We start from the raw sequence: 15,787 nt of genomic DNA on the forward strand, positions 1-15,787 counted from the left end.
GACTGAGAAATTGCGCAGGAATAAAGCAGAATTATGTGAAGTGGTCCCTATGTCCTCCAGCAGCCTAGGCCTATAGCAGCATAACTATTGAGGTATCTCAGGATAACCTGAGCCCCTTTAACTCTGAGCTTTATCAAAAAATAACCTTTAAGGTCAAGTCGTAAAAGCAGACATGATGTCTCACTCACCTGTATTTGGTTTTAAAGGGAAAGAGCCTCAGGACTAAAAACTGATTTGAGAAATTCTATGAAACACAAGTAAATGTGCAGAAAAGGAGTGAAGTGCTCTGTTAGAAATGTATGCAGCAATCCAATCTCCAGTATACAACAGGGCTTGGTTGTTTAGGGCTTTATACATGACAAGGAGGATTTTAAATTCTATTCTGAATTCAGCAGGAAGCTAATGTAGGAAAAATAAAACTTTTATTTTCATCATTCATTTCAGCTCTTAGTTACTTTTCAATGACTCTGTTCTAAAGACAATAACTACAACAGTTTTGTCTGCATTCAAAAGCAGAAAGTTTGGAGTCGTCCAGGTTTTTGTTTTCAGGACATGCCTGTGATCCCTGTAATTAGTTAGTTTCATCAGGATTTATGGATTAATAAAGCTGAGTATCATCAGCGTAACGGTGTAGATGAAGCACATGCTGTCTGACAATCAAAATATGGCACCCTGTTGAGATGCTATAAATGCTCTTATTGATTATATCCATCCATCTTCTCTCACTTGTCTGTTAGTGTCATGGGAGGCTGGAGTCAATGCAGTATATGAGCAAAAGGCAGAGTACAGTCATGACAAGTTGCCAGTCAATCACAGGACAGAGAATAAAACTATAAAAACACAAACTTAGGGGCTATTTAGAGTAACCTATCTCCCAAACAGTCATGCTTTTGGACTCAGAGAAGCTGGAGAGCACCTTCGCTTGCACAGAAAGAACATGCAAACTGCATGCATAAAGACCGTAGGCTCTGAATCAAACCCCAATTGTTGTTGGTGCAAAGCAACAGAGCTACAAACTGCACAACAATGCTGCCCATGCTTATGGCCAAACTGCTCTCTGTAGACATGTCACTACTGATTATAACTTTAGTATATTTCTTCCACAGGTTACAGCTGGGCAAAGCATAAGCTGTGTAAATTAGGGGATAACACAGCACCCATTTCTTAGATGCATCTATTAATGCCATCTTAAAGCACTAACAATCAGTCCATCTCCCGAATCACTCTTCAAATTATTAAATGAGCAAAGTAGAGATCTTTATCACATTTGCACCATTTTATTTAAACACTTTTTTCCTTCCTATCAACTTTCTGTCAGGCCAGTGGTCCTCCACATGTCATTTTGTTTTGTGACTGTAACGATATTTCTGTTTATAATGATTAAATTGGCCATTTGCAGTGTTGATGTAAATTATTATAATTTACATCAACACTGCAAAAAATTGAAATCTAAATAAGCATTTTATTTCATGAAATAAGTGCAATTTTTCTTGAATTGAGGAGGTGAGACAATTTGCCAATGGAACAAGCCAATTTACATTTAAAATATGAAAAAAAAAAAACAATTGCCTTATCTTATTTCAAGTGCATATTATCTAATTATCTTATTTTAAGACTAAAAATACTCCTTCCATTGGCAAATATCTTATTTAACAACTCAAAGTAATGGTAAATACACTTAATGTAGGACATTATTGCTGATTTCTAGATAGTTTTTGCAGTGAAGGGTTCAGTATAATGAACCTGTGTGATGTATTTATATGCTTTTTTAAAAAATTAATAAGAATACTTTAGTCCTTTTTCAGGCAATATTCTAGTTCACTGATCCACCTGTAGGGCGTTTTGGGGAAATTCCTGTATGCAAGATTCAGTGAAATTTAAGAACATCTTCATAATTTCAGAAAAAAATAATATTGTGACCTACAGTTATATGCATACAGGAATATCATGCATATATTTTTTTGTCTTTGTATGCCAACAAGGGACGAAATGGCAACCCGTGGATAAGAAATTGGGTTCCAATTTGGCAAAAGAGTGAATCGACCCGGAGCTCATTCATTTGTTTTTGTTATGCGAGACAAACATCTGCAGCAGATGCAGACATAACCTCAGATTTTCTGGATTAATCAGACCTCGGTAGAGTAGATATCGTCCCAGCAAGCAGAGCCATTCAGACCTCTCTCATTTTCATCAAACGGATTAAGCGCGTTGTGATAAGCCGCTGTGAATTTCCATCAAGAAATCAGACCAGCCCACTGGATTGTCGCGCAGCGGACCGTTTCGCATCCCCTCCTCCTAATTTCTTCTCTTCCTCACCCTGTCTGCCCTATATGTTACATTTCCAGCTCTCTCCTCTCAAATTTCGACGCAAGCAGACGTCCGCGGCACAGCGAGGGTGCGCATCCCAGAGCGGCGCGGCGGGCAGCGCGCAGCGACGACGCGGCAGCAGCATCTCTCTCTCTCCCTCCCTCCCTGCCTTTTGTTGCAAACCGGCACATTGGATGGTGGATTTTGTTTCTCACACGGATTTGGATCGGGGTAACTTCACATGGGACAGAACCCGCCTTCTTCTTCCACCTCCACCCGGCGATTTGACGACGAAGAGGGGGGAAACCGGAGGCAGCTGGAGGAGCGCAAGTGACAGATACGCAGGAGACATGTTTATCCACGCGTTTCCGTCCACCAGCTGATTGGGGATAGAGGCGAACAAAGCGGCGCGGAATCTGTCTTAAAACAAACCGATATTCGGAAGAGAAGCGTTAGGGGGGGGGGGAGGATGTGGAAGCAGGGACCGGGGGTAGGATGGTGAGATGTTCGCTTCGCACCGAAGGATACGATCTGAGCGGCGGGGAATAATAACGCACTGAGCCCCAACTTTGTTCAAAGGCCTCTCAGACAGCATTATCTCATTAAGAAGGCATTTCACTTAGGGGCGGGTTTGTTTTTTTAGCTTTTAAATCTACACCTTGGAGTGTTAATAAACAATCTGCCCTAAAAGCTCTGTGTTTATGTTTATTATTAACGTTACATCCTCCTTCATGTTACCACGTTTCTATACCAGAGCTGTAGGAGGAGGCAGTTCTTGCATTCACTTATGCAAATCCAATCGATAGCGAGATAAAGCCACTGGGGGTGTTTGGAGTCCAGCATATTTAGTTTTTTTTTTTTTTTTTACAACAGCCCAGAGGCAGCAGAGGCGCTTTAACCAAAGCACGGCGTTTTCTCCTCTGTAAAGCCTCAAATCAAACTTTCAATGATTTTCCGAAAGTTGCCCGGTGTGTCATCATCGGGCATGGGTCTGCGCCTGTCCCAGAAGTTTGTATTTTTACTTTTCCTCTCCGGTTTAGTAACTCTCTGCTTCGGAGCCCTCTTCTTCCTGCCGGACTCCGTCCGACTAAAGCGCATTTTCCTCTCCAAGACAGAAGCGCAGCCGGTCACCGTCGGCTCAGGGTCCGAGAACGATGTCAGGGAGCACCTGAAAAGACCCAAGGATGTGGAGCGCAGCAGGGGCCTGGCCTCTGGTAAAGGAGAGCTGAAGAGCCGCAAACCATCCGTCTCTAATGAAGCCACGGAGGAGCGGCTGGCAGGAGGCAAAGCTCAGGAGGACCTGAGCTTATCCAGGTCCAGAGCGGACTCCTTGTTGGGGGGAGTCTCTGGCGGTGACAACGATGCCAACTCGGATACTTTTAATTTCAAGAAGTTTCAAAGGTGCCTGACCAAACCTGCTTTGGGGAGAGATGGTGGGAGGCCGGCTGACCCCAAAACCAATGACCGCCGGGAGAAAGTCAAAGAGGTGAGGAGGGAGGGAGGAGCAGGAAGTAACTGCTCCTTATGCAGAGTTCTGCAGCATGCTGTGGTTGGTGGTTTAACAAGAAACAGGAAGTGAATTAGCTTTTTTTCATACTGCATTGATCAAATGATTGTATACATGTCTGCAGACATAGCCTACAGGCTTTGTTTCCTCTGGCTCAGGGGCGAAGCTAGATGGAGGGCCTGGGGTGGCCATGGCCCTACCACTTTTTCCCTCTAAAGCCGGGCATACACTTTGTTATTTTTTTTTTCAATCGTTGCACGCAGCTACCGCAACACACTGTACGACTAAACCGCAGGGCAAAAGATTGATGTTCGGCCCGATGCTCTCATGCGATCTACCTGGTCACACTGTACGACTAAAAACAAGGTCGGACTCAGCTCCACAGTGAGATGGAGCTGCTCTGACTTTTCTATCCGGAATCAAAACAAATAGAAGGGGAATATGAAGCTCACTAGAATGAAACGCTCTACCTTAGCAATTTGTGCAATTTGGCGCTGAAAGCCATAAAAAGAAAAGGCGACAACGTATTTGGACAAAGACATGGCTGAGCAAATGTGGCTACTACGGTCTTAATTTTACAGAAAGAAATCAATTTTACTCATTGCACCCCCGCCATGCACCTGTGTTTACATCTGATAGGAAGAAGAAAAACAAGAATCCTTGTTTGCGCACGCACACTGAGCGATTTGCCCACGACGGTCGATTCCTGACCTCACGATTCCTGATCAGGACGTGGTCGTGAGAAGCTGATTGCCCCTCGTAACCGCCTGTACACTACACGATGCACCATCAGGCTGAAAGTTGGAACGATCGAAAAATTCTCGCACGACTGGAAAATCTCCCCGAAAATCGCACAGTGAACACCCGACTTAACACAGACGGTGTTACAGTAATACTCTTAAGGGGAATGTTCAAACCTATTAAAATTTTTTATTTTTTTTTATATATTAACAACTACTTTACAACGGAAACACTGTAGTTAATTATGCACATCAATATATAAACATTAAAGATGATAGATACAGAATTCATGCTCTTTTCAGAACTAAATTTTGAATTATTTTGGGTAAAGATAAAATGATGAGCCTCTGCAAGTCATCTAGGAGTCTTCAGTGAAATCTGAGATAAATAAATACTTTAATAATAACATAAAAATTCATTAAATGTGGATATTAGTAGATTTAAATTTTTTTTTTTTTGCAGAATAATTATTGATAAAAGTAGGTAATGACAACTGAATTATGTCCGCCTCAGAACTCAAACCTGAAAGAATTTTGTCCACGAGGCATAGATGTTTAAATATGTGCGTCTATTTGTTAGCAAAGGCTGCAGGAAAATATAGTTTGTCTTTATTCGGAAAATATGGATGTTGTGCTCATTCCTGTTGGAACAGTGTAGATTGACCCTGAGGTTCTGGTGTCTTTCGGCCACCCCTCAATGTACATTGGTTATTGACTGGCCACCTCTATTAGGATTTTCTAGCTACGCCTCTGCTCTGGCTTTGTTTATTTTTGAATGCTATGTAAACACTAAACGCTCCAGATATGCAGCTGTGTGGTTTCTCCCAAAGCAGGGTGCAGAGACCAGAACAGAAAAGCCATTTCCAGAGATGAATATAATTTTTCTGACAGTCTCATTATAGAAGCAATGGGACATTTCAGCTGAGCTGCTGTCAGATAGGCTTAATCAATCCCTCAGTCATATCACTGTCCTAAATTTACCCAGGGCTGTTTTATGATATAAGATACATTTCTATCATATTGCCCTTGATGAAGAAGAAGAGGAACGGTTAAATATTTAATTTGCTGAAATTTCTAAAATTGAATTAGACCACGAATTCAGCAACAGGAGCAGAATTGATTTTTTGATTTAAAGCTGTGGTTTTGGGTTAGTTTAATCACGGTCCATCATGTCAGCTCTGTGCGATGCTGTAACACCTCAGTCTCCCTCATAAAATTGCCTGGAAATGATGTGACTGTGTGCAGTGACTCTCTGGCCTTGAGCTCGTGAAGCCAGTCTTTGTTAAACCCTGTGGCACCAATAAGGGCTCCAGAGTGGGAGCGTCTGTAGATCACACATCTGTACCCACTCCAGGCAAGTCACGGCAGTGAGAAGAGGTGGAGGGAGAGCGGGGGTGGTGGATGATGAGTGTGGTGGAGGCCAGAGGCTGGCGAGCGCTTGCAGATGGGTGTCAGCCTTGGCATGTGACACGGATAAGTCCTGTTGTCACTCTCTTTTCCAGCTTGGTGTCACCCTCTCACCCTGCTCACATGCCTCGTGCCTAGAGGTGATGTGCTTGGTGGTGATGGAGGCATCAGAGGACAAGGGGTTCTTGGTCCTGGTGCCCTGAGCTTCGCTGAGTCATAGTTTCTCTCTGATGCTCTTTCAAGTGAATACCAGTTTGGCTGATCCGTGCAGCTAAATGCTGCATGACCCATCATTCAAAATAACCCATCATTCTGTCACTGTCTAAGTACTGAAATAAGTTGTTTGCACGACTGTAGCGGACTCACAGAAAGTGTTGTTTTTGTGTTTCTAGCTGCCCTCTCCTGCTTGTTGGTTGTGCTGCAGACAGCTTCTGTTTTCCCGAAGGCTTACATAGATGCTGCCATCACTTGCTGACACATTAAGTTGAACTCTGTCCAGGTTGCAGTTATAATAAAAAGAAAATGTGCCAGTATGAAAAACCTTTTTATTTTTTTCTCTTAAAGCAGTTTGTATTTACATTATTTTACAGTCTTAAGTCTCTGTAGTCTTATGTATTCTGCTTACATGGAGTGATTTTTTTCCTCATTTGTTTCTAAGTAGTCCATATCAGTATATCTTCAGGCTCTCTGGAGGTCTTTTAACGTTTTTATTTGCTCTTTGGCTGCCCTCTCATACCTCTCCACTTTCAGGCTGGTTTTTATTTGTTTGGCCACTAAAGAAGGTTTTTAAACTCACAGGATGAACTAATGGCAGTCTAAACATAAAAAAACTATGAATCATTGAACTTTTTTTTTAACATTGGCACTATGTTAAAGAATATAATGTATTCACAGTTATTTATATGATTGCTTTAAGTAATTTAAAGAACAGTGATATGGTCATGCTCAGAAAAGTCTAATGGTGACCGTTTCCAGGTTGTTCAGCCATGGTTGATGACTGGCTGGTTGAAAAATGGGTGAGTAAATACACCCTAGATAAGACCTACCAGGTTGCTGGAACAACACTCTACAGTGTTGTCTCTGCTGCTGAGAACGGTGGGCACTTTTAGGAAGTTTCTTTAAGGAACCTATTTATTTATGATGGATTAAGACATGTCTGGTTCATTCAGGCAACGAGAGAGAGCAAGACTTTCAGAAGAAAACAGCAAGGCTAAAACAGTACAGAAAATTCAGAGTTCTATCCCTTTGAGCTTTAAAACTTAACATTATTGATGTGAAAATGTTTGTTGCACTTAATGTAGGGGAAATGCCACTATTTGAATAGCAATTATGCGATAAAATCTCTTTTAGATGTCAAAATATATTCCCAGTTCTAGTGATTGGAACTCATTTTACATTATTTCTAGTTTTCTATGAGAAAGTATAACAACAAAGAGCCTTTAGAAAAATAAGAGTACTGTATTTTCACGACCATAAGGTGCACCGTACCTACTCTCAGTTATGTGTCCCATTTCTGTATTTAACACACACATAAGGCGCACCGGACTATAGGGCGCATTTTTTATATACCGGTACATGTCCTCTACTACCTTTAAATACCTCTACTGCGTATTTAAAAATACAGCGGGGGCAAAACTGAGTATGACTGTGCTTTATTCATGTATTTATTACAAAGTATTAATCAAACCTGGGAGCTGGCCGTGAGACAGACGCATCGCAGATGACAGTGCGCTGTGATTATTCCTAAATTAACTTAAAATCCTGAAACCTGCCAACGGAATTTGTTCGCTTTTATTACCGGTATCCTGGTGCCTGCAGCTAAAATTATTTAGATGAAAAACACCTGCCAGCCGTCGTGGTGAACCCGGAGGCTGCCCAGCCTAGAGGCTGCTGATGAAGGGACTTCTACTGTCGGTGCACCGCTGGTATGTGGGGGTCTGAGCGCCTCCGACAGAAATAGATAATCTGGATGAACTGACTGCAATTATGAAGTTTTCAGGTGGCCTTTCTCACTTAAAAACATATTAAAACTACTTTATTCCCACTGATCACAGCAAATATAGCTGGAAGATTTAGATTATTTAGATGAAAAAACACCTGCCAGCCACCGCGGTGAAACCGGAGGAGACCCGGCCCAGAGGCTGCTGTTGAATTAAGTTTTCAGGTAGAAAAATAGAGCGGGAGCAAAACTGAGTATGATTGTGCTTTATTCAAGTATTTATTACAAAGTATTAATCAAACCCATCAAAGTCATCCTCCTCTGTTTCTGAATAAACAGCTGCGCTAAATCATACATGCCAGTTTCCCCTTCTTCGCTGTCAGAGTCACTTTCCGTGCCGGGCGGCTCCTCAGAAATAATGCCTGCTTTTGCGAAAGCTTGAACAACAGAGCCAGCAGACACATTAGTCCAAGCATCTACAATCCATCCGCAAACTGTGGCGTAACTTGCCCGGCGCTGCCTTCCACTTATCCTGAAACTGTGGTCTCTGTCGGCCATCCATCGCTCCCACGCCGCTCGCAGCCTTACTTTGAAGGAACTTCAACCGCTCGACATCGGTTCACACCGATGTCGAGCGGTTGAAGTTCCTTTGTCAGACCTCCCGGGATAACAGCGTTCATTTGATTCACCTTTTTTTTCACATCGGCTGTGAGATGGGCACGCAGTCACAGATTAACAGCGATGGTGATGCGTGGAAAAAACCACCTGGTCTCCTCACATACACCTCCCTCAGCCACGCTTTCATCATCTCCTCATCCATCCAGCCTTTTTCATTTGCCTTAATATCATATGTCATCAGAGTGCTGTGTCTGTCTCGCTGTCAGCTCTCAGATCAGCTTCTCTGATTGGTTGATGCGGCGTGTCCAGCAGCAAAACTTCAATTTTTCCATCTCGAGCAGGACCTTTTGCTGCGCCTATACGCGCGTCAACCATTGACTTTGCATGTAAACTCGCTGCTTCTGCTGCGCCTGCTGCGTCCGGTTCACAACGATGTCCAGCGGTTGAACAGCGAGCACAGCGTTAATTTGTTTCACCATGTTTTTCACATCAGCTGTGAGATGGGCACGCATGGAGTTACATATTAACAGCGATGGTGATGAGTGGAAAAAAAACACCTGGTCTCCTTACATTCAGCCACTCTTTCATCATCTCCTCAATGAGGTGGTCTCAAAAGTCGCAGTTACAACACACATAAGGCGCACCGCACCATAGGGCGCACCGCACATTTTGAGGAAAAAAAAAGACGTTTATGTGCGCCTTATAGTCGTGAAAATAAGGTAGTTGATCTGCTAAAGGATCTTGATCTTCTAGGTCTTATCTCAGATCCTCTGAAAATTGTTATATCCCATTCATTTCACATTGCGGGATTTCTTTCCTGCTCGGTTAAAAAGGGCTGCTCAGAAAATTAGTTAAAAGCCACCAAAATTAAATGGAAAACACCAGAAGAACCTCAGAGTCAGGAGACTATTGATTAAAACCACTTTAGAGAATCACAAAACATGCCTTGCTCCTTGCAAACACAGTGTCAAAGAGAAGTTGATACACATTTCTGTACATATAAGAACATATCGTCTTCAGCTCGCCCATCAGTGTAAACACTGTTTCTTTCTCACTGAAATGGAATGCAGAGAGAGACTTACTCCCCCAATGTAAGCCAACAGAAAGAGTCCGCTCTAACCCCCTGAGTGCTTCAATTCCAAAACTGTGAATGGACATCGTTTTTCTGAACTGCCAACAACAAGAAAGCGGACTCCCAACCTTCTCTCTCTGTGTGCGCATCCACTGCCAGGATGGGGTAAAACCAGGGACAATGAGCGGCTGATCACACATCACTAATGTTAAAAGGCTGCCCTCAGGATACCAGCCAAGACTCCCAAAGTTGCCAAGGTGCTGTGTACCTATTCCAGCAACTGCCTGCTAAAGTGATTCTCTTCCAAAAGTCCCCAGCAGGATAAAGAGGGGAGTCAGTTTGCTACAGACCTACATTTGTAACTCTGTGATGTTTTCTTCTTTTTCTCATTATGTTCTCTGCTTTTCAGCCTTACTGGCTCTTGTACAGGAAGCTGGACGGCAGGAATCTTACCACAAAAATGTGTGCTGAGAGCAACTGGAGGGTGGCATGCATGTTTTGTTGCCAATGTCCTTTAGGCCAAAACTTGGAGTACTGAGGAAAATGCAAAATGTAGGAATGGATTAGGGGGGCAACTGGAGCAAAGAAGCAGTCTGAGAACATTGAGCGCTTAGAAGCTTGCACGGCTTGAGCACATTCAGAGTGAGGCCTCCATATAACTCTCCTCGGCTGGTCTCCACGACATCAAAAGGGAAGTGTGCATCTAAAAGGCGTATCTTTTAAGCCTGGGATTTGCTCTTCTCTTCGTCCACTGACTGTTTAGTAGAGATATCCACACAGAGTCGCATGAGGGCCTTTGCTTGTGGAAATTGGAATGTACTCTATACCCTGGCTTCAAACAGCTGATGCAAATGAAAGGGGAGAAGGTAACACTTAGGAGGAGATGGAGCTGACAGCTGAGCTCTGCAGTGAAAGGACAGAGCCTCTGCAGTTTCTTCTGGCACAGCCTCCCACAGTCAAGCAATAAGTGGTCATGGCTCCTTTGTCATCTTTTGTACTCACACCTGCTTAACTGGTCAGGAGCTTGCGGTTAAATACGGAGGTGGAAGCTTTCAGATTGAACAGTTTTCAGTTAAATCCAGCTGCGTCTTTCTTTATTCAATAAATAGTAATCACCTGACTGACTACGGTTTATGAGGGTGTTTACATATAAACCAAAATGATGAGCTGTGTTTTGGTTATTTGTGTTTTTTAATGAACCTGTTCCAACTGTTTTTAAGACAACTTCTATATGAGGGCTTGATTAAAACAAATGATTAATTAACACAAATAGTAAAATTCTAACAATCAGTGGACTCTGGTGATTGGACAGCTCTCCTCACTAATATATTAACTGCCTTCCAGCATTGGTATCCAGATAAATTACCAGCTTTGTAGGATTATTACATTTTTAAGCTGAATAAAGAGCAGATTAGTTGTATTTTTGGCTGAATGATATTGCTGAACAATATTTCAACAGTAATAGTAAGGGTAAATATCGCAAAGACCTTTGTGATATGTTCCTATTTTCCTCTTCCTCCTCTTTCCCAGTTGTGCTTTCATCAATCTGTGTCCCTTGTGAACATCTGCCATTTATCTCCCATAATCTGGCTAAATATTATACTAGCATCTCAAATCCATGTTCCAATTGGCAGAGATTTCCTTACCACAATTGCCCTCTTTTGCTTAACAAGTATTGCACACACTTATGTTATGATGAGTATACTCAGGTTATTCCTTTTGAGACCTAATTGGTGAAATAAAGTGGCTCTAACTGAACAGCTACTTGACACATCCACATACAAACTGTAAACTTCATCTGAGGAAAAGGTGAGGATGTAGCTGGACTTTAAAAGCACTTATAGCGATAAGAAGCATAGAGAGGGTTGAGTGACGGAATAACATGCTAACGTTAAGCCATTCCCTCCCATCTGGCTGGGAACTACATGAACTCCATCCGCCCTTCATTCCCCCGCTGCTTCCTCTCTTTCCCATCAGGTGTGCCGAACAACTGTCTGTCTGAGCTAGAGAAATGGACCCCTGTGAAGCGAGAAGAAAGAGACAGAAGATGAACAAAGTCTTGAGAAAAGGCTCATGCTCTCCTAGTGTCGTCCCGCAGAGCTGGGGTGTTTGAGCTTTTGCTTTCCTCTACAGATGCTGTGCAAATGCCAGCGGCTGGGGTTTGGAATGTAAGCCTGGTGTCATCTTTTGTCTGTTTATGTGGAATAGTGAGCCGCCTGGCCCGCTGGATATTGATATATTATGCAAGTCATTGATAGCAGAGGCGGGTCCTATCTATTTCTCTGTGCTGCCTGGCTTGGTTGCTGACCCTGTCTGTCAAACACACAGAATTGATCAGCTGCATTTGAGTTGCATTCAGAGGCATATTGAAGGTGTTCTGTCATTTGATCTTCCTGCTTTTTATTGTAGAAAAGTTTTGCTGATATATCTTTTTGTATTACATTGAAAAGTTTACGTCAATAAGGGAATATAACCGCATAAATATAACCATGTGAGGGGAAAGGTATACTGACAAATCTTTATGGACATAATTTAAGTCTTTGATGAATATTTTCCACTTTTTATAGATTGCCATGAGGGTTATCACCCTGTTGCAGCTTTCTGTGCTAATGAGCTTCTTCAGGTAGAGTTGCACCTTTAAAACATGACGATAAACAGTAATTAAGCTGATGCATTTCTTTTTTTTTTACTGGTTTTATCCATTGAATAGATTTTTTATGATGGTTCACAATGCAACGCGGCTCTCTGAATGCAAAAGCCTGTCGCACTTTTTGGATTTTTATTTGTTAACCACATTGAAAAAAAATTATCCTTTTCTTTCCTCATTTATAATCGCACAATCGCACACTATGTTGTGTACTACCACAAAAAAATCCCAATTAAATGCATTTTGTGCTGAAACGCTCTGCCTGCACTGACTCGCTTTAAATAAGGCTGGAGCTGTGAGTTTTTTAAATAGTTGACCGTAAAGGTTAAAACATCTTCATCCAGGAAAGCTGTGCTCTGAAGAATGGGGGCAAAGTTCAGGGAAGTCTGAGAAAAGCATTCAAGCACAGAGGAAATTAATTTCCTGCGTTGATGAAGGCTGCTTTACTACATAATAAAAAGTGATTGCTTGGAGTTTGATTTAAAAAGTTTTTATTATTTATTTCAGAGTATTCTGTCTTTAAAGCATTTATGAAGGCAGACATGATTTTTTGAAAAACTAAAGCTTGGTCCTGATAAGCTCTTTCTGAGTTTATGTGAGGGATTAATAAACGGTGCTGTGGAGATGATTGTGAAACATTGCATTGCAGTTTTACAGCAACACAGATGCATGCCCATTTTTTTTTTTTTTAAATCATGTGGCCAAGCCTGAAGTTTACATATTTCTTCCCTGCAACACTTCTTCCTGTGTTTCCAAAGTCCTGAAATGAAGCCTTACTCTGCTATTTTTTCACTTTCCAAACCCCTCGGCCTGTGTTTACTGTAGCCTCCAGGTATTGCGTCAGCTCTCTGTAAAAGCAGAGGGTAAAGTCCCAGATTGTATTCTGTCACATTTTGACCCTGTGCTTAAAGTGAAGAGCTCAGGGTGCTTTGTGTAAGCATCAATCTTGGCTCTGTGTTGTTCTCGGAAGTGGATTTCTGCTTTTCTAGGATTTTATCACTGAGACTCCGATTTTATTTTTTTTTTACACTATTGACCCCCTTTGTTGTTGCAATGTTGTAATAAGCTTCGCAGTAACTCATTTATCTTGAGTTCGCAGCACTGCTGACATAATGGGGCCATCTTGTGTGGGTACATCTTAATCCTGTCTTCTGGTGACTTGTGGTAACTGGGAGAAAAACTCTCCTTTAGCATATCTTTCCCCAGTACTTTTTTTCTTTTGTTCATTGCAGTTCAGACACTCTCTCATAGATTAAATACTACCAACATATTTGGCTTATAAATACATCAACCAACAGCATGCTATTTCTAAGGGTTTTATGCCTTGATCATTTCATTGTGCTATTGTGTGTTGGATTTTAAATTACTTTAATGTCTATAAACCAATCAAAGCCTTTAGATATCAAGAAAACATGCCATTCTAATGAGTTTCAGTGTCAGTTCACGCAGAAAGTTTTTCTTTTATTTTAATCAGAATTTTTCTTAAATTCTATTTTCAAAATTTAGTTTTATGGAGAACACTGTACAGGAAGCAACATGGAGGATGCAAATATTTATTTAAGTGCAAAACATTTATCCAAGTCTACTGGTTCCCAATGTACTAGGAAAGGAGAATTTAACAGCAAACAAAGAAAACAATAAACTAGATAAGCCACAAATTTAAAATTACACAAAACTGGTTGAGTTAGAATGGATATTTTTTTTCTCCTTAAATTTAAACCTAAACCTGATCAACTTTGTGTATTGATCAGCAACAGTGGCATAGGATGAAGGAGTTTGCCGTGCAAATGAAGAACTGCCGGTTCAAGCCCCAGCTCTGGCCTGTTGGCGCCAGTGTGGGCAGCCTCGCTTCTGTCAGTGAGCCCCAAGGCAACTGTGGCTACAATATAGTTTACCAACATCAGTGTGGAGGGAATGGGTGAATGACTGAATGATGAGCCAGTTGAGACTGAAGTAAAAACATTTCCATGTAAAAAAAAATGCCAGGACTTTGACAAACAACCTTGGCGATAAGACAGGGAATGTTGCTTTCAGTATTTCTGAAAAGACTGTTTATACTGACTCTATTCAGTGAATTCTAATCGGCAAGTCTTCTTGTAGGATTTTTATTTAAAGCCTGCCATGCATGGAATAGCCCTTTTATTTAACACTATTGGAAGTTGCATACCAAACTTCTGAGCAGCACTGGTCGCCTTTGATGTATTGCTTTTCCGTATTGTTCTCCAATGGTGCACAACATGGGAGTAGTGGCCACGTTGCTTTTGCTTTTTTTATACCCTTGGGTCCCCCCGAACAATCCTCCTCTTGTTTGATAGACATATTGCTTGTAAAAAAAAAAAAAATTAATAAAAAAAAAAAAAAAAAAAAAAAGAAAAGCTATCAAAGCTTTTGACTTTATCCCTGATTTTGTTCCATGCAATGTGAACAATGTCCACAAATATAATAAGCTTATGGAATCTTCTGAGAAGTAATTTTTAACAGTCATTGGGTGCAGTATGAGTGGATAGGAGAGCAAATCCAAAGGTTGGTTCAGACTTAAGCTTTTTCTCTTTTGATTTTTCTTGTGAAAAACAATTGACTTCAGTAATACATGAAATTGGCAAGTGACATAAAATATATAAATCTGTATTTGCAATGAAAGGCCTGAGAGGTACGCCTGTATCCAAAACAACCAACATTAGAAGAAAGAATTCTGTGTGATTTTTCTCATTCGAGCTGGGTTACAGTGTTTACCCTGCACCCATACTGGACTTAGTGGGTGCACGATGGCGTGCAATGTGTGCCTGCTTGTTACAGACGAAGACAATTGAAGAGATAAAAGGTCCAGACGTGGCCCTGTTTGCTGCAAGCTCTGCTTGACATCTTTTGCTGGGTGCAAAATAAAAAAAGCCAACACCCCCTTTTCCCCCCAACACACAGAAACACAGACACACCCTTTCACTTCACTGTGGCTTTCCTGTTCAGCTAGCACGCAAGAAAAGAAAAGAGATTGGCCTAGATGTAACCAACAGACGAACGGAGGCCCTTAGCTGAAACCCTGGCCTTTATGCCTGCCTAATTGCTCAGAAACGGCACGCCCTGGCTGACTGTGTCCAGAGCAATGTAAGGACATGAGATTGGGGTCAATAGACATTTTATTTCCACATATAATAATAATGATAATAATAGAGGTAATGTTAAGCACTTAGAAAGCACCATATCTGACGGCCTTTGTTGCCTGTTTTTCTTATCCTTCCTGCTAGATGGCATTGTGTGGCAGCAGGCATGTTTACTACCAACCATCCTCTCTTCTGGATGTCCAAACAACCAGTCTGATCTTCCTGGCTGCTGCGGTTCTGGACCAGCAGGCCTGCATTGCTGTTATTGCCTTAGTCTTGGCCGACCTTGAAGGTGGCTGAACAATTTTAAACATTTGAGGTGCAGTTAGGGAGAACACCTGGATGATAATTTTTGTGTTGAAGCTTAGATTTTGTTCAGACCCCTTAGAATATAAAGCTTATTAGACCTCTTCTGTGGTCAGTATGGTATTGTCTGTTTTTTTTTCATTGAT

At 41.7% G+C, this 15,787-nt stretch overlaps 1 protein-coding gene across 1 annotated transcript in view; it reads left to right on the plus strand.

The window, feature by feature from the left end:
• Positions 1–2,315: 2,315 nt before the first annotated feature.
• The window catches only part of LOC119777460 (mannosyl-oligosaccharide 1,2-alpha-mannosidase IA), a 231,248-nt gene continuing 217,776 nt past the window's right edge, over positions 2,316–15,787 (plus strand). Inside the window, exon 1 of the mRNA XM_038276344.1 lies at positions 2,316–3,793. Within this exon, the coding sequence (XP_038132272.1) occupies positions 3,254–3,793 (540 nt within the window). The 5' untranslated portion in view covers positions 2,316–3,253. The remainder of the gene's footprint in view (positions 3,794–15,787) is intronic.

The sequence above is a fragment of the Cyprinodon tularosa genome, unplaced genomic scaffold (assembly GCF_016077235.1).
Source record: "Cyprinodon tularosa strain WSP-4 unplaced genomic scaffold, ASM1607723v1 ctg124, whole genome shotgun sequence".
Lineage (NCBI taxonomy): Eukaryota > Metazoa > Chordata > Actinopteri > Cyprinodontiformes > Cyprinodontidae > Cyprinodon > Cyprinodon tularosa.